At 32.5% G+C, this 26,350-nt stretch overlaps 4 protein-coding genes across 14 annotated transcripts in view; 2 read left to right on the forward strand and 2 right to left on the reverse strand.

Moving 5' to 3' along the window:
• Ctr1A (Copper transporter 1A) overlaps positions 1–5,231 on the forward strand; it is a 35,019-nt gene extending 29,788 nt beyond the window's left edge. For 6 of the 7 annotated variants that reach the window (XM_023169668.2, XM_023169667.2, XM_023169669.2 and 3 more), the window contains exons 5-6: positions 385–414; positions 3,353–5,231. In XM_023169668.2, the coding sequence (XP_023025436.1) occupies positions 385–414; positions 3,353–3,554 (232 nt within the window). In that variant the 3' untranslated portion in view covers positions 3,555–5,231. The remainder of the gene's footprint in view (positions 1–384; positions 415–3,352) is intronic. The other variant, XM_023169672.2, reaches the window with a different exon arrangement.
• A 3,755-nt stretch (positions 5,232–8,986) lies between these two features.
• On the reverse strand, positions 8,987–13,577 carry Pdcd4 (Programmed cell death 4). The gene is made up of 3 exons (XM_023166161.2): positions 13,332–13,577; positions 11,271–12,213; positions 8,987–9,606 (listed from the first exon to the last, which is right to left on the reverse strand). The coding sequence occupies exons 2-3, from the start codon at positions 12,139–12,141 to the stop codon at positions 9,143–9,145; spliced, it is 1,335 nt and encodes a 444-aa protein (XP_023021929.1). The 5' UTR covers positions 12,142–12,213; positions 13,332–13,577; the 3' UTR covers positions 8,987–9,142.
• Positions 13,578–15,181: 1,604 nt separating this feature from the next.
• LOC111510251 (leucine-rich repeat-containing protein 57) lies at positions 15,182–17,342 on the reverse strand. The gene has a single exon (XM_023166158.2). It carries the CDS (start codon positions 17,340–17,342, stop codon positions 16,626–16,628), a length of 717 nt encoding a protein of 238 aa, XP_023021926.2. The 3' UTR covers positions 15,182–16,625.
• Positions 17,343–17,621: 279 nt separating this feature from the next.
• C3G (C3G guanyl-nucleotide exchange factor) overlaps positions 17,622–26,350 on the forward strand; it is an 83,542-nt gene continuing 74,813 nt past the window's right edge. The window contains exon 1 of one of the 5 annotated variants that reach the window (XM_074183075.1): positions 17,622–17,756. In XM_074183075.1, coding sequence (XP_074039176.1) covers positions 17,642–17,756 — 115 coding nt within the window. In that variant the 5' untranslated portion in view covers positions 17,622–17,641. Of the gene's footprint in view, positions 17,757–19,409; positions 19,642–25,888; positions 26,343–26,350 lie in introns of those variants that run through there. The other 4 variants (XM_074183078.1, XM_074183073.1, XM_074183074.1 and 1 more) reach the window with 4 other exon arrangements.

Genomic DNA, 26,350 nt, shown 5'->3' on the forward strand with positions numbered 1-26,350 from the left:
TTCAGTCTTTATGGTGTTTTTGTTGAAAACATTTCACATCACAGATTCTACCTTTCAGTTTTGTTGAACTGGTTCTAGAAGATAAGAGCACTTGTTTGGGAGTACACGTAACAAATATTGTATTTGTTATTCAGCACGCTTCCCTGATGAGACAGTTACATGATGAAACTTGTTTAATCGATAATCCTAAAATTTGCAAAATATAGTACCTATAACTCAATTTTTTTCAATGAAATAGCCATTCAACTGTAATAATCATAGTGATACGTTTTTTAATATGTTTGAAAAATGACAAATGTATTTTCAATCTTCTTTTCAAACACATTACAACTATCACGATAAATGTAGTCAATGTTAAAACCTTTTTTATTCATTTCATCGCAGAATGGTGAGGGAGGTCATTCATAAAAAACCGTAAGTTTTCATATAACCTCAATTTTTTCATTAACAGCACCCAAGCTTTATCGAGCAAACAAGAACTTGGAAGTAATGAAAAATTTCATTGAAATGCCTGTTTTAAAAATTATCTGTTTGTGCAATCTTTGGTGTCCTAACAACTAGAACTTCAGAACGTGGGAAAAGTGTGTTGTTACTTACCTATTAATTTAATAGAAAATAATTTTTGTTTGCTTGAAACCTGCACGTTTGAGAAGTATTGTGTTCAGAATCATTGGAGTTTCATTCATGGAAATTTGCAGCCATCTCATTTCTGTTACTTGTATCACATAGAAGTTGCATTGTCATAATCGAAAAAAATCTAGTTGAGAATCTGAGAAAGCAGTTCTACTGAATGGAGCTCTATATACTTTATACCGTTCTCACTAATCACCTAATTAATTTCAAAACTAAACTCTCAGTGTTGTAGATAATAAAAGTAATTAGGACATTCAACAAATCAACAAAGTCAATACTAGAGTTCCTTTTTTATTTGGTAGTGGGATTGTTTTTAAAGAAACCTATCTTTATTGTCAAGTAATCTAAAGGAACAATTCTTCCCTTACCTAAACACTAGGTTTACGGACTAACACCTATCAGAAAACAACTACTCCCCTGGCTAATACCACGAAGGGCGTTGGATTATATCCGACAGGTGTTAGTGCAGGATTTTTCACAGAAGAAATTTCTGCATATGCTTTCGGAGCTACAACTACCGGAATCGATTCTCAATTATTGGAACGGGCACGCTTGCAGACCAGTTTTGGGCTATTTGGCCTCTCTTCAGTGCAAGGTGGTGTCAGTCATCAACACTGACACTTGTCGGATATAATCCAACGCCCTTCGTGGTATTAGCCAGGGGAGTAATTGTTTTTTGATAGGTGTCAGTCCATGAACCTACTGTGTATGTAAGGGAAGACAGGCCTGAACGAATTGTTCCTTTAGACTTTAGATTATTTGATTTACAGCTACTTATATTAGAAGTTAGATTTTATTAGGTTGGTAGTATAGAATTGTGTTCAGCACGAAATGTCTGCGACATGAGAGACTCAACCTTATAACAGAGGCAGTTCTTTAACCAGTTTTATACTCACAACCGGTTTTGTTTTGGGAGAGAACTATTGAAGTAAAAATATTTAAAGTCACGATATTATTTAACTCTCAGTTCAAAGTTTTTCAGGAGTTTTCTGTTCCAGCAAACCACAAAAGTAGTCGAACAGGGAAAACAAAAATATATTTGTTGACTCTTTGAAGTGTGTTATCAAGAAATGAATCATGGGCTACATATTCAGGTGTTACGATTGTAAATATTCACACCTGTTTTGGTTTAACACGAAATTGGTTGTTGTTGTTAAAAAAATGTTATGTTTATAGACATTAAAATGGGCTGATTGTTCTCACATATGAACAGTTTCGAAAAGGATAGAGTGGATTGAGTGGAGTCCTCATCAAAATATTGATAGAACGTGTTTGAAAGTTCAGAAGAAACAAAAACTCTCTATAAAGATGCATAGATCATGTACATAATTTTTTTTTTTCGTATACAAACTGGACGAGGAAGTCCATTCGAAATAACTACTTTCAAACGTGAACTTTGAATTACACGGAAAAAACCTTTTCTCATTTAGTTTGTGCTCCAAACTGATATAATTATCTTACATGGAAACGTTTCACAATGTTATATATGACGGAGTATTGATATAAAAATTCACTCAAAAGAAAAACTTTCCATCTCCTGATTTCTAGAAGTTTCAGGTGAAAATTTTAATCTTGAACTCCTTCCACTCGAAACCTTTATAAGTTCACCTGGAGATAGTAGTATTTATTGGCCATATTTACATACAGAGTACAATTGGCAGATCAAAAAAGTCGCGGATAATCATGAGAATATAAAAATTTCACGTAACATAGAATAGAATAGAAGCTATTGTTCAGGAAGTATTTTTTGTTGCATTTTTAAAGCTGTTATAGCTATTGATATCCTTTATATATTTTGGAAAGTTGTTATAAATAAGTATGCGATTATAAAATGTAGACTTTTTAAATGTTGCAGTTTTATGTTTTGGTATTTCTAATATAAGACTTCTTGATGGGTAGTTATGATGACTTCATAACACGTTGAAGACAGAAATGTTGCTTTTTAAAATAGTTTCACATTTTAAAATGTAAACAGAATGGAAGGGCAGCATAGGGTGTTGTTTGAGAACAGTCCTACATGACTCCCTGTATTCCAAATTAAATAATAGTCTAATTATTCTTTTTTGAAAAGTGAAAACTCTGTTACATTCAGTAGCCAGTCCCCATGTTGCAAGATTATTTGATATGTGGCTATATGCAAACGCATAGTATAAATTCAACAATTCCTTTAGCTCCAAAATTGGATTCATCTGAAGAATTGCATAGTATGCTTTATCGAGTTGTTTACAAACAAAGTCAAAGATCGGGGTTGAGTATACATTGAAAACTCAATTTTTGTCAGACCGCTACTTATTGCAGAAGACTCAACTTTCACTGATATTTGTAAATTTAAATTCCTAGTATTGTTGCCATTGAAATGAAAGAATTTGGTTTGATTAATGTCCAATAAAAAATATGCTTTGGCAAATGAAGAAAATTAATATTACATTGTGGGTCACTTGGAGATGTAGAAACACTGCTTATAAAACGTTTGATCAATGGTCACCTGGGCAAAGAGGTTGTTTCTAAACTTTTGTCCGTTGTTATGAGTACTTAAACTGTAATATCTCCATGAATACTTATTGCACCAATAAAATAAATTCAGAAGCACTTTGTTGCTAGGTGGAGGGAGTCTGTGTCTAAAAAGTGGATTTTATATTGAAATATTTTTTCTCGAACTGTTAATCGGTATATTTTTCCTTAAAGATGAGTGAATTCTAATGAACCCTTTTTTTTTCAGACCAACAATGATCAGTAAAATGCACTTTCTTCAAACATTCCTCCACATGGTGCAGATGGTCTTGTCGTACTTCCTCATGTTGATTTTCATGACGTACAACACCTATCTGTGCATAGCAATCGTTTTGGGAGCAGGAACGGGATACTTTTTGTTTGGCTGGAAAAAATCTGTTGTGGTGGACGTTACGGAACATTGTCACTGACATAAGTCCGCGAAAGTGGTCAAGTACATAGTTAACCTTAGAGTATTAAGATAAACTTGTAATATAAGATTTTTAAACAGTGCTTCTGTACTCTGAAACAAAGTTTCGCCTGCTACTTGGGAAAACCATGATCCTGAAAACACCACCTCTTCGGAGTGAACATTTGGATTTGGGACCACGATAGAATCAGTATCGGAAAAATGTGTATTCTAGCATTTTGTGAAAACCATTTCACCAAATAGTTTTCTGTTATTTTTCAATTTTTTATTTCTATGAGAAATCTTTGAGAAAACGCGATGAAAAGATCGTTGGTCCTCCCAAGTAGAAAATATTAGAGTTTTATAAGTTACTTATTGAAAATTTTCATGGAAGACGTCTGTACAACAATGTGACATATTTTTTGATCAAGAGGAATTAACCTTGATTCAGAATTACTGAAAACTGTTTCAATAGGATGACTGTACTACTGAAAAAATCAATGTATTCCAAACAAACAAGCCTGTACTTGCCATCAAAAATCGGTTGTGCATTCAAACAACGTATAACTAGATAGTTCGTACTGAAACCCCTGGCGTGGGACGAATCTATTGAAAACACCTCCGACACCAGAACAAAATGCAGTCTCTCGACGCGCGTTTCGCTAACCAAGTTAGCATCCTCAGGAGATGTTAGTGTGTTTATATGCTGGTAGCCTAACTATTACCTGTTATTGTTCCTATGCTAAACTACCTGTTTTTAATACCTCAAATTTGTTATGTATTTCCTCTATGTTAGAGACTATCCCCTACATTTTTTCTCTAATATTTTTTTTTATTTAGAAATCTTACGTATAAGAGCAAACAAAGGGGTGTTCAAAATAGGACCTCTGTCGCTATTCATAGAATTTATTCCACACTCGAGTTTTATACATAAGAATTCTAAATAAAAAACAGATGAATATTAAAGAAAAATGTAGGGGATAGTCTCTAACATAGAGAAAATACATATCACATTAGAAGTATTAACAGGTAGTTTAACAATAACAGGTAGTAGTTAGTCCACTAGCATATAAAAACAACATAATAGCAAAATTCAGCCATAATTATCTCCTGAGGATGTTAACTTGGTTAGCGAAACACACGTAGACAGACCGTATTTTGTTCTGGTGTTAGGAAAGTTTTCAAAAGAACGTATAACCAGCCTAGTTAATTCAAAGAATCTTCCATCACCCTAAATAAACTCATTTCAAATCTAATTTATTCTATGATGAGACTGATGATTTTAAAATTTTTCAACTAAAAGCACATCATTTACTCATTTAATCAAGTATATCAAAAAACGTTGTCACTAAGTCTTCTACAATGTTCCTATTTTCTTGTGAGGCAAACAAGTTTTAATTCAAAAGTATTATTCAGAAATTATTTGTTTTTCCAAGGGCTCATTCATATTAGAGTTACATATTTATCAGCCATTCTGTATGTAACTTTTTAGGCTGCGTCTTAGACTAAGTGAGAGATTATTTTATTATATCGAAAACACTTTATAAATGTTGAATTTTTTATTAGTTATTGAATATTTTTACTGGAAGTGAACCCATCTTGGTCTTGAATTGTCTGAAAACCATTAGAAGTGATTGTGAATGCGATTTGATATTTTTGAAAAACTGAAGGGTACTGTTAATATATTTTTATTGCTCAAGTTTTGTTGTTTGCTTACATTTTTCTGATTTTCGTTTCAATAATGTAGAATTACATTAAAATGGGGTGAACCAATAACTGAAGTTTATTAGAAGAGGTATTTTCTGCTATAAAAAAAATTGATCGTAGAATTTGCATCAAATTTTGTGTAAAAAAATGGAATAAGGTGCTCAAAAACACCTGAAAGGTTGACAGTGGCAAACGGTGATTGTACTCTGAGTCAGAAAAATATTTGCAGGTGGTACAAGCGTTTCACAGAAGGTCGGGAAGATGTGAATGACGACATTCGCCCTGGACGCCTCAGCACATCAATAGCAGATGAAAATGTTGAGAAAGTAAAAAAAATCGTCGAATCATTGTTACAGAAGTTGCTGAGAATGTCTACATATCGGGTGTCTCATGCCAAACTATATTTTTGGAAATTTTGCAAGTCGTGATTTGTTTTTTATAAAACCAGACGTTTCCTTCGTATTGCTTCTTACAAGGCTTGTCCATAATTTTTGGCAAAAAATAACACCATAATCATGCCGCAGTCACCGTATTCACAAGATTTGGCCCCCTGCGACTTTTCCTTGTTCCAAAGATTGAAGATACCCATGAAAGGACGGCGTTTTGTGGCAATTGAGGAGATAGAAACCGAATTGCTGAGATAGCTCAAAGACGTAACAAAAAGTGCATATCAGAGCTGCTTTGAGGATTGGAAAAAAACGCTGGCACAAGTGTATCATATCATATCGATATTGAGAAGTGAATAAATATTTTTTGAGAAAAATTTAAATTCACTTCCTTTGAACAGCCCTGAAATAATCTTTTTTCTGTGACGGGAAAAAAGTTTGACATTTTATCTCTGATGACAGGTAACAAAATGTCACTTTTTATGAAATAACTTTTTTCCTCGGGAAAAAAGTGAATACTTTTTCACGGATATATATATATGTATATATATATAATGTATATGTATATATATATATATATATATATATATATATATATATATATATATATATATAAGTAAAGGAAGACCCACAACTTGATGAGAGTCGAGAAGAGAAGGAATAAAAAAATATGTATCAGGTTCCTGCTAAATATTTTTAACTATATTTTATAGCGTACAAAGACTACAGAAATCAGCTCCTGAATCATTGCCAATTGATTGGACAAAATATGGCTGTATAAATATATATTTGTTGGAAGATATAACGATCTAAATATACAACTTATTATAGAAAGTATTACAATATAGCAACTTCAAACATTGGGCTTTTATTTTTTTGGACAAAGACGAGATGATTTTAAGTCAACAATCTCATGGTTACGTTTTGTTTGTAAATAAATCAGTTTTTAGGTTAAGACCCTGTAACATGATGTATTCGATAGATGAGTTTTTAAAAATGGTATGCTGCTGTTGAATATGTTCATATACAAAAGTTACATTTCCTTTATATAAAAAGTACAATTATTAAATATGCATTGCATGAATGATATGTGCCTTGAACTATTCGGTACAACAGTCGAATTTTCTTGTGTTGAAATTATATTTTTTCTGTCATGGACACAACTGCCGTTGATGTACCTGGTCGCAAATCGGGTGTGGGTGTTATTTCAGCACTGCCAAACGTTCTAAACACTTTATTAGCTATTTCTGTCCTGTGCGCTACCGATTCATCAACATAACCTTCAGCGACCGTTGATGACTTCCAACCGCCATGTTTCTGTAGTGTCATCAAGTCTCCCCCAGATTCAACTAAAAGTGTAACAGACGATCTTTGAAATGAATGACCTGTATATGAATTGGCATTTTCAAGTTGAAGAAAATTAGCCACTGCTTCAGGTACCTTATAAAACTGATTGGTACCCACAACCTGATTGATACATTTTCCATTGCGATATGCATAAAACAGGCGGCGATCCTTTGCTGCTGCTGCTGGACGAAGGGCTATGTATATTTGGTAAAATTTAATATACAGGGTGTAACTGAATAACTGTAAAACATTTAAGGAGGCGATTCCTCATCGAAAAAACACCGTCTCCGAGAAAGAACTGCAAGTCTTTTTCATCTTCCATTCCATGAATCTTGAATATGCGGTTTCATACATTTTCCGCGATTTAGCTGGCAAATCATTTTTGTGACGCTACTTTCGCTGCTTCTAACTCCGGTGGAAACTCGGAATTAGACAAATTGACAGATATTTGATTTTCTATTGATTGGTTTCCTAACAACGCTGTAAGTTCAACAGCCTACCTGTTTAAAAATTCAAATTTCACATCGATAATTTTCTGACTTTAGCTTTTTTTCAATATTAAATCGTCGTTTTTCCCGTCACACAAAATAATATATCTTAATGATATTAACTTATTTGTGGACTGTGAATTCATAAATCTGTTCGCAGATGATACATTATTAGCATGTAGTGATACAGACTTGGATAGAGCTATTCACAAAATGAATTCCATCTTAGTCAGTGTTAAAAGATATCTCGATATCAATAAATTGAAATTAAATGTAACTAAAACCAAAGCCATGATAATTACTAATAAATTTAAATACAACAAAATTGGGATAAATAATTTAGACATAAATATTGATAACAAGAAAATTGAGATCGTCACAAATATAAAATACTTAGGAGTCCAACTCGACAATACACTTTCTTTTGATAGCCATTTCGACTATGTTCATAAAAAAATTTCAAAAAAATTATACTTTTTTTCAAGAATTGCTAGTAATTTATCAACAGCCACTAAAATAACAGTTTATAAAGCAATTATTCTGCCTCATTTTGACTATTGTGCATCAATCATATACTCTATGAACTTAAATAAAATTAATCAACAGCAGAAATTGCAAAATAGAGGCATGAGAATTATTCTGAGATGTAATAGATACACACCAATAAATTCAATGTTATCCACCCTTCAGTGGCTGCCCGTATTACAAAGGTTACTGTACTTCGCAATGATATTTATTTATAAGATAATAAATAATTTGTCTCCTTCTTATTTCATGAATATGGTCAACTACAATTATGAAATCCATGAACACTATACTCGCAATAACTGCAATCTACATATTGTCAGAACAAATTTTAAAAGTAGTATGAATTCAGTATTTTTTAAAGGCTTCATTAAATTTAATGACCTACCAACTGACGTAAAAGACTGTTTATCAATAAATGTCTTCAAAAGACATTTGTTAAAATATATAAAAGAAACATAACTTACATTTGGATAAAGTTGTAAATCTATGTTTTATATGTTAGTTTTGATTGTGAAATATTTGAATTGTTTCGGTATAAATCTTCTAATGTTACCTATATAACTAGCATTACTAAGTAGAAATAATGAATATTATTTGTAAAATAATAGCACGTAGCGATAGAACTATTTATTGTTACTTGTAATAGTTTTAAAATTACTGAATAGCATATATTAGTTACTTTTTCTGTTCTATCTTTTCCTATTTTTTTTCTTTTATTGTATATTAGGGAAACCTATTTCTGAAATAAAGAAAGATTATTATTATTATTATTATAATTGTGTATTATGCACGGGAAAAATTAGATTTTAGCTCTCGAGCTAAAATCTAATACTTTTTTCCCTTGTATAATAAATAACTATTCCTATTTTGTAAATAGACATGAGTAAAGACTTTGAAATTAATTTTTCAGTTTTGGAGTGAAGAAATGATATGTTATTCAATGATCAGACATTTTCTAAGGTACAACAAACCACCCCTGACCAAAAAAACAATTTAAAAAACTTGAAATAGTCTTTATTTCATATATAGAACATATACAAAAGAAAAGTAACACTGCGGTCAAAATGTATAGTAATAAGCACCTAGTGCTAATATCAGAAACAAAAATACAAATGTATTATGAATAACTACGTATTTTTGGTTCAAATAAGATCTCAATGATCAATTTTATGAGCCTTGAATAGATTCTGGTCTCCCTCGGAGACAAATCGTTTACGCCCACGAGAAGGCAATCTCTTCAAAATGTTTTCAGTAAGAAAACCTGCGTTATGGCAACGTTCCACAAAACGATCCAGTATAATATAAGCCAAAGGGACATCCATGTATATATCCGGAAGGTCGTCAAATACTCTAAAGAAGCCACGTTCCATTTGATCTATGGTTACAAGAACAGCGTCAGAGAAGCTCTTCAGTAAGGTGCAAAGAGCCTCCTCTTTAGAAAGGCTGTTTGCTTCCAAAGCCATCACAATGGCTTCGTAGACCAATTCATGATGGAAATGGGGAACCTCCAGCAATCTCAAACAACGACTTGCCTCGTTTAAGTCTCCGGACGATAAGAATTCTTGAAGTAGTAATGACATTTGACGGGTGAGAGCTTTAACAGGTCTCAATGCTCCTCCTGAAAACACGAGGCATTTTAGTTTCGCACCATAAACAAATTGTTTTCCCTACTATTGAAATCAGAAAGCATAAATCTGAATCATGAGTAGGACCTGTGAGTTCCCTCAGGGATCGATTCTGGGCCCGCTTATGTTTTTGTTATTCGTAAAAGATCTACCATATTAGTTCAGATCTGTAGTTCTTTATGCAGATGATACTACATTGGCAACTGATTCAGATAGTCCTGAAGACTTACAAAAAAAACTCAATGAGTTGCAGAGGAATTCATGACTTGGTGTGAAAGAAGTTTCATGATAGTGAATGCACAAGTTTCGACTACTGAGGGTTGTCGTTCATAGGGGTGCGACAGCTGGTTAACGGAAAAACAGATTTTAAAACAGATAGTGAAAGGAGTTGAAAAAATAGTATTGATGTTATAAGCAAACAAATTAACAAGATTATTATGCTATACTGCAATTAAAAATTATGTTTAATACCAATCAACTCATCAATGTATATTATGTTCTAATCTACACCCGCATATCATATAAGATCAACGTCTGGAGATGCTCCAATATCTAAAGCAGAATATTTATTTCCAAAAAAGAATTATTCGACTCATTTTCAGTCTGAAACCAGATGAATTGTGTCGAACCAATAAAATTTTACCAATGTATGTTATTCAGGCAACATATCGACCAGTTTCTCAGTGCCATGATTACTCAACAAGAAATGGAGATCTCATCAGAATTCCTGCACACAGCTCATCATTTTATGAAAAAAGCCCCTCATATATAGGTAAAAAGTATTTCAATCATCTTCCCGAAAACCTGAGAGAGCTACAGAATAAAAACTTCCTTCAGATCAAAATTGAAAGGATATTTGCAAGATAAATGTTAGGAATTACACGTTGAAAGGTAAGACCTCGTTAATCCTTAGCTCGCACAAGTTTCGACTTCTGAGGGTTCTCGTTCGTAGGGGTGCAAGAGCTTAACGGAAAAACAGATTTTTAAACTAGAGTATAAAAGAATTTCTTGATACAAAATGAAGATGTGTTTCCTTGTGTGTATCAATATAAATTGAATAAATGTTTCTGTATGTGTGTAAAAATCTGTTGAATAGTGATATTTCTATTTTGTTTGTTGTTAATGTGTCTACTATCTCATGGTTTTTATTTGTGACATATCCTATATCATACTGAAAGGATTGAATAAAGATTATTATTATTATTATTTGTAAAAAGGTGGTCTTCATATGAATATCATACTCCATTATTAAATGTTGAGGATTTCTCCAGATCAGTGCCAAATGCATATTTTGGAATCAAAGAAATCAAAAACAACATGAAAATGATAATATAAAACTTGAAAATAACAAAAAAAGGGTGACGAAAAATCCCTGACCTCAAAAACTATTGAATGATAAATTGATCAAGTGGTATAAATTCAGATCAATATTTACAAGTAATGAAAAATTTCTGTCAAGTGTAATAATGGAAGATTATTTTTCAGCAAATAACCACAATGGAACCGTTGCAGTAAACTATAAATAACTTGTTATCTCTGTTGGTAAATTATTGTTGGTATGATAACAATTTCTTGATAAACTTATCAATACTGATAGTAACAATGTTTTTATTCAATAACAGCAATAAGAAATAATTGAATGAAATGTTCCGCTTACCTACACCCCACACATTATGCAACCGTACCAGTCCATGCTTCATTGAGAGCAAAGTATCGGCATGAATGAGAGCTTCTTGAAAGTCTTTATCATCACTTTTCTCCTTCGTTGTTACTATAAATTTTGGGGGAATGCAATCATCAGCTATAGCTCTAGCAATAAAATTACCCAATACTGTAGGTGCATCGGGAATGTCCAGAATCAACTCATTCAAATTTGCAAGTAAGCTTTCGAATGCCTTGCAAATGTCAGACTCATTAATGGTATGTGGAAAAAGGTCTGAAATGAGAACCGATGTCATTTCTCGATGGGATGGCTTATGGTCCATGGCAATTTCAATGAACTGCTCTACAAGAGCATCTCTTCGATTCAAGGAAATCTGTTCCTCAATCGATAAAACAGCTTCATGAGTATCTCCAGTATCAAAATATTCCAAGACGATAGGTTCAACCTTCTTTCTAATTTCCTCGTCTGAAACCTCAGGTATGATGGCCTTCAGTTCTATGTCACCGTTACTCATATTTTCATTATCAAAATTTGGGTCATTGATATCTTCATATGTTTCCAAAAGCTCAGAACCAGGAGCACCCCATACCCCTTTACCTCCTGCACCCCCTTTTTTTGGCAGACCTCGGCCATGTCCAGTTCGGGACCTACGACTATTTTTCCAAGACCTAGGTCCTTGGACAAACCCGGTGGATACTACATTTTCCTTGGAATTTTGCCTGGTCACTTTTTTTGGCTTACGCTTGAGGAGAGCCTCGCTTGCTGTTGCATTTTCCTTAGCAGCTAGCTCATTTTCTTCTTTATCTACGTCAATATCTTTAATTACTTCAATATCAATATCGATATCACCTTTGTCTGCAGACATGTTTGCTAACAAACAAAAATGAATATATTTCTATTCAGATTTTTCAGATTGATTGTCAAGTCAAAGTGAAATCTGAAAAAGAAAGAAGGAAATACATTATATGCTTGTCAATTTGGTACATTCTGGTCCATATATACCCTTTTTCAAATATAATTTCAATAACTATTAAACCGAAAATATTTCAAAGATTAACTGCTACATAACAATGAAATATATGATATTGATTGGAATAATTTCAATATGGACAAAAACATATGGTTCATCGAAAAAAGCGGCTAAAGTATTCCGAAATCAACTTTAATCTCAATAAATGAACCTAGAATTCAATTTGGAAATTTTTATTTTCAGTTAACTCCATCATGTACTGGGATCTAATTTATTTCGTGTCGAGATTCATATTCCTCCAACTGAATTCAATATGTTAAATCTAATAACAGTGTATCCAGTTCAAGATAAAATATTTAAATATAGAATGTCCTTAGTTCCCAATTTACACTAACTATAGAAACACGCCTGAAGAAGCTACTGTATAAGGAAACACGTGTTTATTGAAAATCTCACAATAATGTGTTTCTTGAATGAAGTTATTATTAATAGAATACTCTAATATATATTTGGAAGAGATGTAGACACTAACAGATGATAAACTCGGAAAGCAGTGTTTCACGGGTTTTCTAACATGATAAATATTCGTTTCTCAAGAAATAACTTGATTTATAAAAATAGTAAAAGCTATGTTGGTGGGACCAAACCTGTTATTTCTAAACATTCTATTGTAATACAATTTCAAAAACGTTGATGTCGATGATTTTTATGATGCGACAGAATTCAGTTTCAGCAAAATATAAACAGAAATGTATTAAGTTTTAACATTTGCAAAATTAGCAGTTTTATAATAATTTTGGTAACACGTCATGCTACCTACGTGACTACTTATCATACGGAATATCGGGATAATCATGAATAATATTAGCATAAGCACGATTAGAATATTCCACAATTAGAAAAAAAATCAAAACAAAAACACAATTATAGTAAATACATCAACACCGAAGATTCCAGAACACCGCAAGTTTACCGTTTTCCATCTCGGGACGTAAACAATAACAATCCAGCTGGTTATGTATTGGGTGGAAGAAAATAAGACGTTTGACGAAAAGCTTTGAATGGAAAGAAAGCATTTCACTTACCTGTTAACTTTTATCGAAAGTTCAATTAGATAAAATCGAAATAAAATCTGTTTGAAAACAAGAAATCTCTTTTACGCAACACGCCACAAACAATCCGCCATAAACTCATAAACTATGAAGTATTTTACTTCACATCAGTTGTCTACTACGTTCGCCATCCTCCTCTCACAAATGCTTGTTGTCGAAATAAAATGAAACAGAAAGTGGTAAGGCTAGCTTTGAAACGTATTGACTCGATCATTGGAGGCGATCCAAATAAAAAGTAAAAACTTTACTGAACGCATGAAAACAAACCGTACACACCTTTTTGGGTAACCTTCGCGAAAAAATACGATTTCATCAGGGTTGGCTCCGGCCCTAAATCACTATATTGAAATATTAGCATCAAACAATTTTAACAAAAGCTCAAACAAAACTCTGGCCCAGTATTAAGTTAAAAATGAATAATGAAATAAACTCATGATCACAATTTTTTAATGGGAAAATTTCTACTGATGATAGCGTTGAGTTGGTGTGTTCAGGGAATGGTGACATCAAACGATAAACAGCTGAACGCAACCACTCTGAAACATGAGTTATGTTTATTGTATTGAGCTTTACTGTATTTTAAAGATGTTTAATCACGAATTTGTAAGTTTATCTAGCCATGAAAAACCGAAACAGAAATAAAATGAATGACTTTTGCTAACGGTAAGCACGATTATTTGTGAAAACAGTCGAAAGGAATTTGCTATTGTTTTATCGTTTGACTTAGTTCCAATATTTCCGATAGACGTAAAGATGGAAGCGTTTTCTTTTGGGAAAAAATGTCAACATTTTGTGTATAGATATGTCCTTCATTTTTAAATACTTACAAATACGTTGAATGTAAGCTGGTTTTATTAATAGAAAACGTATTATTCAAGTGAAATATTTCAAAATTAACTTTTCAATTATTTTAATGAACTTCAAGTCGAGTGTAAATGATCATGGATTAGTGAAAATGTGTTTACGCACCATTTGAAATTTAATTATTTGTAGTTATCATTTAAGTACCTAAAGCATTTGTAGTGTTTATTTTATTTCAAGTAAATCAAGAAGCACTGAATTTAAATAACGGTAGGTAATAGCTGATTCACACACTAAATACGTTATTATCTTCTGATTTAAGAAAATTTTCATAATGAATCAATGAAGAGCGTTAAAAAATTTAATTTTACGTTATAATCTGTTTTTCCGTTAATCAGCTGTCGCCCCCATACGAACGACAACTCTCAGAAGTTGAGAAACTTGGCGAGATAAGGACTAACGAGGTCTTACCTTTCAACGTGTGATTCCTAACACGGTTGCAGAATCATTCCAGCTTCAACCAGATAAATTCTCTCGAGAAAAAATGAATGCTACTATTGATTTTCATTGTAACAGCTTTCTCGAAGTAAAAAATGAAGTGAATGTTTGGTGTAGTAATCAGCCATAAATTATGTGAATCGCAGACTTTTATTCTCAGAACTATTTAAGATATAGGCAGCGCACGCCAAGATAGCTCTCGGGAAACAAGAATTTTTCCGACTTACTGAATACTTATCGTTATATTACAACCAAAATTATACCTAATCTTTGTAAATTGTAGCCTATATGTTATTCTGATGTATAAGAAGTGTTCATGTAGTTTCATCTGAATCCGTTCAGTCGTTTAGGCGTGAAAGAGTCCCAAACATACATCGTCACAAACTTCAACATTTATATTAGTATAGATTTATTTAAGAAAATGTTTCCTTTCTCAAATTTTTATTCCTCATCAACTGCAGCTATAAGAATTAGTTTATTTTTAACACTGCAAAGACTTCCTTAAATATCACTAATGAAACACATTCATTTGTAATTGTTTTATTTCTGCAGATGGAAAATAGTTTTATAATAATTTATAAAATATAGAGCAGGATGTGCAACATATCCATATAAAATATAAATAGAAGATATAGATAGACAAAATACATTTCATAGAAAAAACCTGTATATGTTACAAAGTAGAAAGTACACAATTATACAGATTGTAATTTTACTCAAATCAATATTCCAAATACTTTTGTTTCGAGTGAGATAAAGTTCCATTTCAAATGTCAACAGTTTCTACAATAGGTTTTCAAAGAGTCCCGTTTGAAATGGCCTATCAATAAAAAACAAGGCTTCAATACATTATACAAATAAATAGTAGATTTTCATAATAATTGTGAATGACTACATAAAGTCAGCAAGTTTGATTCGAAAATCAGTCGTGTGAAAATTGAAACTTTCAAAACCCTCATTGAAACAGAAGTATTTAGTAATCTAACCAATGAGTGAGCCGTTATAATTCATTTCTTGAATACCTTGGCTCTAGAAGCAGCATTTGGACCCAGTGAGAGTAAAATAATTTGACATCTGATATTTCTAAAACACTGATTGTCTAATTTAAAGGAGACATGCGTATATTTCATGACTATGCCTACCACAGATGATAATTTTACAATTAGTTGCAGATATTGAGTACAGTTGATGTGAAATATTATATTGTTACGTTTCATCACAACTTCAGTGACACTCATGATGAAGATATGTACAGAGTGATCTGAAATTAAAATGGATTCTAAAACTAGAAGCTTCAGTAGAAGGCAAAATCAGATTAGCGTGTGAATTTAACTGACGCAATATGTTATTTGAAAGATTATTATGGTGAACACAACCACACTTATTGTATATGACAAGTGCAAAGTGATTGACACCCAATGTTCAATCAAGAATCTTTTTTCAGCTGCCTTGCATATGATTATGCCTTTTTAATGTATTACCTCATACTCTGGAAAATATATTCAGATCACACAGAAGCGGAAGTGTAATATTACTAAATTTTAAGTTTATGATAGTAATCATTGATTCATAATATAAGAGAGTAGACACAAAATTTTACAGCTATTTATGAGGATCCCGAGACTTCTCTGGAAATTGACTTTCACGACATAAGGCTCATTGTGCTATCTCAATGTTGCATTTAGTTTAAATGGAATGTTTCTCAATCAACACAGCCTGATAGTGATTGCTTTTACAATCTTGTACATAGTCACAACTCCTAGCTAAATGAAAACAGTGTAAAAGATAATTATGCGTTAGCATAATCACAGTATGTACGTATCATCATATAACCACTTTTTGTCTCCTCCACGTCTCTTATTCAGGAGAGCGAAAGATTTTCCAAGCAAATCAAAATCTCAATTAAATCAATTGACAGCAGTTGAAATGCAATCTGTGAAAACTTGTTAAAAGAACACATAAATTTACTTAAAACATTTTCTTCTTCACAGCAGTATATCTTTCCATATAAGAATCATACCCCGCAATACTAGCAAGCTGTTTACTTTCGAATAAGTTACCATCAATGGAAAAATTGGAAATCCTGGAATCTGCCAAAATTCTTGGTGGTATCGCAGACAACTGCAAACAGTTTTCTTCCAATCTCAGGGTTTTCAGTCTTGGGCAATCCGCTATTTGTCCTGAAATATGAGCTACCTGGTTCTGGTTCAAGTTTAATTCTGTTACATTTAAACCAGACACTTCGGGAGGTATTGAGGTGATTTCATTTTTTGTCAAGTCTAATACATCAAGGTGTTTCAAGCCACAGAACATCAGGGGAAAATCTTTAATATGATTATCTGTCAAGTTCACCTGTTTCAAATTGATGAGATTAGAAATCGTTCTGGGCAATGTGCTCAAATTGTTGTAACTAGCATTAAGGGTTTCTAGCTTTGTAAGAGCACCTATGCAATCCGGGATCTTTGATAATCTATTTTTGCTTAAATTCAAATGTCTCAGTTGCATGAACCTGCTTATTTCATTTGGTAGAGTTACAAATTTGTTATCAGATATGTCCAAGGTCCGAAGAGATGATTCCAGTTGTTTGAACCCTGGCGGAAACTCGTTCAATTTGCCTTGGGACACTTTGAGCACTCCCGTCTTTTGAGCAGTTTCTATATGTTGTTTCAGACCTGAATTACCCATGTTTAGGAGACTGTTTCTGTTATCTGCATCAGCTGATATTGATAAAAATTGCTCATTAAACTATGATTGTTGATTTTTTTGATAAGATAGTAAACTGATAGTCATTTACCTTTGCATTATGTCCGTTCAGTTCATTGTGAATCAAATGGAACTTAACAACAAAAATGTTATTTTGTAAAAATAAAGTTACCTCTACTCTCTACTACTTCGGCAAGTGACTTGTGGTTGTGACATGTGACGTACAATATGACATTGGGCATGTTGACATTATATGATACAGAGTCGTGAAGCAAAACATAATGTTTCTTCTACAATCTCGTTTATCGAATGCCAGATCTAAGAAATCTGAAATATTGCTCAAGAACAACGAACATCTCGAATTAGAAATAGATCATCACAATGAAATCTTCAAAAGTAAGTATTTCATATTCATTTTTAAACATTCAAGGGTTCAAAACAAGATGCCAGCGCCTTGGTGGCGAAAGTACAAAACACAGATGTCTACATTGGATCTAGGTTATACAATCATTTCTATTGCATTTTTTCTTGATGAATGTTTTAGGAATTTATGGAAGTAATTTGGGTTTATGTAGTTCGTGTAAATACTTTTCTTCGGTATCTTGTTTACCAACATCTTAGTGTTCAGCGAATATTTTTTTCGAATTATGTGAATTTTCAAAGGTGCATTTACTTTTCCACAGGAATGATACAAGATTTTCTGATTTTTAAAAATTACTTTGAGTTTCTTAAATTTGACTTTCGATGTTTCACGTTGACAATCCATTTCCAATCTTGAGTTCCATAACAAAAATCTCAAAGTAATCGAAACTTTTTTGGTAAAAAATAATTTTTCAAGGGACCTCATCCGTAAAATAATCAGGAGAAAAATTTCTTCTCCGCAAACACAAAATATCCCAAAAATTCCAATAGTGGAAAATTTATCTGAAAACTTGGCTTTACTACCTAGTGGCCTTTCCAAATGAGAATACTGTTGAAAAATATTTTTTCTCCGTACAGAAAACTAAGACACCACTAGATATAAAATCTAACATAGTTCACAAGTTGCACCGTGGGCTATGCTATGTGGGCCAAACTAGTCGTTATATAAAAATAAACTATTTGAGACACATAAGACACTCAATATCAAAAAGGGATGTGTTTGGCCTCAATACTGCATATTTCAACTATTTCCGTTTGTTCTATGTCATTGTGTTGTGTTAAAAATAGAATAAAGTGCTCAAAAACACTTGAGATGTTTTCAGTGGTATACGGTAATTGTACTCTGAATCAGAAAAATGTAGTACAAGCTTCACACAAGCGTCGTGAAGCCTTGGAAACCAGCACATCAACAACCGATGAAAATGTTGAGAAAATGAAAAAATTTTATGTAGAGTCGTCGAATCATTATTTAAGAAATTGCTGAGGATGTCAATATATCGGTTGGCCCATGCTATGCACACGATTTTAAATAAAGCACCAATTGTTGTGGAATTGGCCGCGGTGGTAGTGCACTCGACTCACGATCGGAAGATCGTGGGTTCCATTCCTGCCTCGACCAGATATTTTTCTCGAGAGAATTCATCTGGTTGAAGCTGGGATGATTCTGCAACCGTGTTAGGAATCACACGTTGAAAGGTAAGACCTCGTTAGTCCTTAGCTCGCACAAGTTTCTCAACTTCTGAGAGTTGTTGTTCGTATGGGGGCGACAGCTGATTAACGGAAAAACAGATTTTAAACAGATTAACACACACCGTGTGATTCCTAACACACCGTGTTAGGAATCACACGTTAAAAGGTAAGACCTCGTTAGTCCTTAGCTCGCACAAGTTTCTCAACTTCTGAGAGTTGTCGTTCGTTTAGGGGCGGCAGCTGATTAACGGAAAAATAGATTTTAAAACAGATTTTAAAACAAGCGCGTTCTAGTGCTAAGATATAATAATGAGTTCTGTGATTCCTGTACTTCAGACACAGAACACCCTAACTACATTCAGAATTCAATAACTTGCCTAATTTTTACTTGGCAATACTGCTAATGAATGTGGCTGCGTTGCCGGTGGAGTTATCGATCGATATGCCGGATCTGTCAGTGTCACAGATGGCACTATCGGTGGTTTTCCTTGTAACTTTTTCATATTTTTTCTGGTACGATGAAAAACTAAACAGATCGGAGATTTCGAGAAGTCGGAACTGAATGTGTATATTTTGTGACAATGTAGCGGGTGATACGAAGACAGTCAATGCTTTTGATGGATTAATTTGAGAATGACATCCACACCAAAGTCGGGGAAATATGTCCAAGGTAGGCAGTAAATATTTTGTAATCCAATGTCACTGCCAATTTTATTGAATTGTTTTGTAGTATATTTCATAAAGAGCCATGGGTCTAGCATTTTGAAAATGATTACTACACTGTTTTCATTCAGGTTTATTTCATTTAGAAATGAAGTAGGTCATTCGGCTTTTTTTTTGTTTATTTTGGTTACTCAATAAGGAACTGAGAGCTGTTGGTGATAATCCAAAGTGTTATTGGTCCAATTCTTTGTATGAACTTATTATTCAAATTGTACATATTGAACTATCCTGAAAAATTGGTGCACTATAAAGCAATTTTTGAGATATTCTGCTTTTGATCTCAACCATGAAAATGAAAGAACATCAGGAAAAGTATCACCTCAACTACTAATCCATTCCAAAGATACCATCGATTTAGACGAAATAGTAATTGGAATCGAAGAGCCTTGAAACATCACCTACCTACAAGTTATGTTCCTTAGAAAGGAAGATTCCGAGTATATAATAATTTTTATTGCTATTGTCATTAATAAACATTCAGTTTAATACAATTTCATCTGCAGTTCATTAATTTATTTTATATATAGCAGCAAATACTAATATTTGGTTACAGGCAATTCAAACAATTTATTTGTCAGAATACATTTACAATTTTAGTTTTCCAGGTGTATTTTATGTGTTGAAATAGAAATTAAAAAAAAAAGAAATTATATTGAGTATAGGATTTTTTTCATGAGTTTATATTATAAGGTGCTGTTCCTAATTGTTATTGGCAAAACATTTCAATTAGGAATTTGAGTTGATTTGCCCATTTGAGAATGAATTTGAGATTTATAATTTTTTGATATATATTGAAAAAAGTCATTAAAGCAGCTAAAAAGATTTAATCATACGTATGTTTGAAGAGTTTATTGTATAAGTTTGAGAATGTCTATATATGACGAAACTGCAGTAACGTTAGTTACAATTAAAAGTGGTAAAAAACATAGAAAATTTTTCATTTCTCTTTTCATTATGATCTCCTACCACGTAGTAACGGCTACATCCATCAATTTATCCAAATAAATCAGTTTCAATTATTGAAGCAAATGAAAATTTCACTAATCAATGTATGGATTTAAAAACAAATAATTTCCAGGAGAGACAAATATAACCATACCAAACTGACTGTTGTTGAAATCATATGACCCAAAAAAAAATACGATGTAATTATCTCAATCCAAAACAAAAAATCAGTAGGAGATGATGAGACACCTATAAAAGTACTGAAATATGTAACTGAGCAGATCTCTTTAAAAATCTGTTTTTCCGTTAATCAGCTGTCGCCCCCCTACGAACGACAACTTTCAGAAGTTGAGAAACTTGTGCGAGCTAAGGACTAACGAGGTCTTACCTTTTAACGTGTGATTCCTGCTCAGGTACATAATAAACCTGATGTTGACCAAAGGAAATTTCCCAGATAAGTTAAATATTGCTGCAATCAGAGCCATTTATGAAAAAGAAAAATAATCAAATTGGCAAAACTATCATCCAATAGCTTTGTTATCAAATATCAGTAAGGTATTTGAAAAAGTAATATGTTCAAGAATTGTGAATTTTGTTCAAAGTCACAAACTGATTTCAGATTATTAAAATGGTTTTGAAAAGGTAAATCCAAAGTACTAGGTTTATATAATGAACTTACTGTGATATAGAACTCGCTGATATTTCGGAATAAGAGGAGTTTATTTGGAACTGAAACTCTTACATAAAAAAGAGATTTCAATACCTTATAGAAAGAGATGAAGAAGGATTACAAATTAAATCTGAAAAGTGGGGTTTCCACAAGGCTCCATACTTGAGCCTTTACTGTTTATTTTATATATCAACAACTTGTCCTATATTGTTGACCAAAAAGTTATCCAATTTGCGGCTGACACTTATTTCTTATTCAGCCAAATAACTAGAAATTATAAAAAAAACAAATTGAATATTTTCAAAGGTAAATGTACTTACCCTGGTGGGAGTATATATATGATGCAGTAATATTTGTTGAGAAAAATAATGAACTCTTCAAAACATTAGAACATGACTACAATATTAGATTCAAACAACATCTAATTACGGATTCAAAACAGTATACTGGTGTTCAAAGAAATGTCGAATTTTCATTTAAAAAAATGTTCAATCATTAGTCTAATCATAAATGAATGAATCTGAAATACAAATTTATTTCATTATTTTTTCTTTTTTAGCAGTATTTCTTCAATTATACGATGATATATAAATGACACTTTCAAGAATGTCGTTTTTCAAAACTCAGTATTTTCACAATAAAAAGTGTAATTTGGCAACGTCGATTTTGAAGATATAGAATGTTCCATAAAATCAAATGAAGTACAACTTAACTCATTCACCTATCACCAAATTGTATGTAGGACACCCCTTATATAAAGGAAACAGCAAATTATTACACGTTATAATTATTTCTGTTTGACTTAACTCACGCTAGTTGATTATTTTGAACTTTTCCATAGATTAGAAACTAATTTTCCCAAATTTGAACAAAATAAAAATAATTGGAACAGATCATACCGGGACTATTCCAGATAACTGAAAAAAAAATAGTGATAGACTGTTTAGAGACACGGACACTGTTAATCCAGTCATTTAAGCTTAAATTAGGTAAGAATCTCGGAATTCGAGATACCTAGCTGTAAGTCTGTAAATACTTGTATATTGACACCCTAAAAGTTGTCTCAAAACCTACATATGGTAGGGTGTAAGCAACTATTAAATTTCAAGGTCAAAGGTCACAAAAATCGGTTTTTTGCGCTTTTTTGGAAATATCTCATTTCCTATGGGTTTTTTGCTATTTGTATTAATTATCAATACTGTAGAATACAAAATTCTCTACAAATTTTGTTTGAAAAAATTTTTTATATGGTGAACCGTTTTCGAGATAGAGGGCGGAGAGCGCGCGGTCACAGCATCACTTGCTGTGATATTTGTCAATTTTTATTAACTATTATATTATATTTTATCATTTTCTTCATGCATTAAATCTATATCTATTCAATAATACTGATAACCGTTTACTAAAATTAAAAAATAATTAAGAGAAAAACTTAAATCATAATATAATTACATTCCCATTTACACTAATGACATTTTAAATAGAAAATAATTTAGTGCCTCTTTAAAATCTGTAAATTTTAAAATTCTTCCGAATGCTCCGAAATCTGTGAAAAGTCTCGATCATCTTCGTTATATGCATTACGTCAAGTCTACAAAACTTAATAAACCTGTGCAGCTTTCAAATATTCCACCAACAAGTGCAGCTGCTCATCAACATTTCAACCGTGTATATTATCAAGTTCAAACTTGGTCAGGACATGATTTGGAACCCCAGGTATGGGGTTGGGCAATGCGAAACGATTTTCTGGAGCCTATCATGACAATTTTACCACCTGCTCCAGAAGATTTGCTAAATACAATTTCCTGCAACTGCAAGAGTGGTTGTGGTTCGCGATGTGGATGCAGGAAAGCGGGCTTGCAATGCTCTTTAGCTTGTGGCCAATGTAATGGGCAAGCTTGTCTCAATGCTCTACCATATCAGAGCGACATTAACGAAGATGGAACCTTTGACCCCGAAATCATGGAAGAACTTGAGACAAATGTCGTTGAAGACGATAATGAAAACCAGTTTGAAATTTACCAGCAGCCAGAAGACGACGATGAAGAGGAAGAAGATGATTAAAATTATAAATTGTAGTTTTTGTACCCTTTATTCCATTTCTTTACTTTCAATAAAAATAAATGTATTCAATGATATTTTTTAATAAAAAGATTAATTCATAATTTATTTGTTTTTTTTTTCATCATGTAAGAAGTTATAAATATTAATTAGGTTAAAATTCAAATATAATTCCTATATTTTCATTAACAATTCTGCAATTACATGGGCAGGTAAGTGTTGTTAAATAAATTAATACTGAATAAAAAGTGGATAAGTTAGGAAAAAAATGATAAAATATAATATAATAGTTAATAAAAATTGACAAATATTTATAATCATTGATTTATCGATAGTTCATCAACTATATATGGCGCGTTTTCGACCGGAGGCACCGGTTGACCTGAAGTGATGCTGTGACCGCGTGCTCTCCGCCCTCTATCTCGAAAACGGTTCACCATATAAAAAATTTTTTAAAACAAAATTTGTAGAGAATTTTGTATTCTACAATATTGATAATAAATACAAACAGCAAAAAACCCATAGGAAATGAGATATTTCCAAAAAAAGCGCAAAAAACCGATTTTTGTGACCTTTGACCTTGAAATTTAATAGTTGCTTACACCCTACCATATGTAGACAACTTTTAGGGTGTCAATATACAAGTATTTACAGACTTACAGCTGGGTATCTCGAATTCCGAGGTGAACTTACTATAATGACTGGACTATGTGTATATCTCAATTCACACCCAGCAATTCATTCGACGTATTTTTGAAATAAAAAAAGAACAATGACGAAAATACATTTATGTCCGCAAAACTGGACAATTTCCAAAACTTTCGATATATTTCGAAAGTACGTATGTCGAGAATAGTTATAAAGATGATCTAAAAACCTCGTAAACGAACTAAAATCATTACAGAATAGCGGCAAAATTTCCAAATAATGTTTTTTATTTGTCCATTTTTTTTTGTTTTCAATGGTCCATATATATGTTTTGATAGTTGAAATTGTAACTTCTGGGAACATTTTTCTCACATCAGAACATCATCTCTTGATGATGCTAAACTGGTTGGCGAAACCCTCGTTGCGAGACAGTGTTTATATTCTGGTATGGAAAAAGTGTTCTCCTCAGATATTCATATGTTCATTTCGTTTTGATATACAGTGCATTTCTTTAATGTCCAACTCAAAAAATTCATTTTGGATAGTGAAATTGATGCATGAATACTTTATTTTGAAGTGAAATTGGGGAAAAAAATTAAATGGAAAGGGGAGTCTTGTGACAGATCATTTTGAAGCTCCTGACTTCATAACTCTAGAATATGAAGTCAATATCTTCACCTGCTACAAAATGGCGGAACATTTAATAATTTCCTGAAGACAGACACATTAATATCGATATTTCTAGAAATATTCCATTTTATCTGCCATAAGGCAAATCCAACAACCCGATAAGGTTTGTTAAGTTATTTTGTATGCCTTCAGATTGAATCTGCACAATCTTTGCAAGTTATTCAGCACTAATGTACTGTAAATAATTTGCGAATCGTCATTCACTCTGTATTAGAGATTCGTTTCTGTTTTTCCGATTTGCCAAGTCAGAACACATGTTGAAATCGGGTATCGCAGATTGATTTAAATTAAGATGCTCTAAATGTTCAGATAAATCCGCCCATTAAAAATAATGAATCCGCTTTAAATCTAACTCCGATATTGTTCGTAGTGTCAACATTAGTTTTCCTTGCGTCGACGACGGTATTAGCGCGGACTATTTTTTTGTGCGCGCGTGAGCTGTGAAAAAATACTTTTTGTGTCAGTTTCTGTGTGTGAATTTTTCTTTTCTCCTTCAATGTTTTTTACTTCCTGAAGATGTATTATATTTCTTTTATTTTCAGTATTTTAATATTAAAATTCGTTCACAAAAAGGATTTGAAGCTTTAATAATTTCTAATTATTAAACACGAGCGCTTTCGATAGCAGGTTGTGCTATCATCTTCATGGCTCTACTCAAACTGAACGTTTTATCTTCTTGTTTGTTTTCTTATACGGTTAGAACGCCTTAGTGCAGGTATTTGTCCTCTCCTTTCATCCGGATATCTCTTTAAATTTGCCTGTACTTGGGTTAATTCGGGTAATATCCTTTGTGTTGATTTTTCTATAGGTTCATTGTTTCTAGGAATGTGTATTGTAATGTGTGGTATATTGAAGGTTGGTCTTGTTGTGTATTGATTTGTATTTTTTCTTCGATAAGTGAATTATGACTTTTGAATTTATGAATGTTCAAGTTTTTCCAGTGTCTATTAGGTTTTCTTTATTGACTTGTTTGATGTTTTCTGCTGGGGGAAAGTATATAAGTCTATGAAATTCATAATGAGAAGTGTTATTGACAAGTTGGATAATGCTTTTATTCAAATCCATGAACATTTTTGGTAAAATTTCCCCCCCTCTTGTTTAATTTATTTAAAAAGTTTTTTGATTTTAGGAAAATTTTAGGAAAAATATCCAATCTGATAAAAAAAAAGTATTTAATGGCAATCGGTCTTCAAATTATACAACTTTATATTGACAAATTCCACTAACATTTCGAAAACTGTGCCACAGAAAGAATCTCCTGTATCGATTCGCATATTTTTCAGAAACGCCCAGTATTTTCACTTATGCATGAATTAATAATTGATTGAGGCATCATAGTTTTCCGAAAAAATGATTTCAGACATTCTTTCAACTGTGAATAATAACCCTGTTTATCGCCTCGAAAGGTCAAAAACCAATTCGGTCGGATTAATTTAAGAAAAGTTGTGTTTTAATTGAGTGAGCTGCCTTAAGTCAGAGTTCAATTAATTTGTGGACTATGCATCGTAGTGAATTTATTTGTGAACCAAGAGGTCGAACCAGAAAATATCGGATACATGGGAGGTGCTTGGATCACAGATGCTCTAGGCAGTGGACTGTATTATTGTCGGTAACGCAGTTGGAGGATGTGCCAGGTAATGAT

Source organism: Leptinotarsa decemlineata, unplaced genomic scaffold, assembly GCF_025532065.1.
Source record: "Leptinotarsa decemlineata unplaced genomic scaffold, Ldec_3_MD MMD2_tig00026330_RagTag_RagTag, whole genome shotgun sequence".
NCBI lineage: Eukaryota > Metazoa > Arthropoda > Insecta > Coleoptera > Chrysomelidae > Leptinotarsa > Leptinotarsa decemlineata.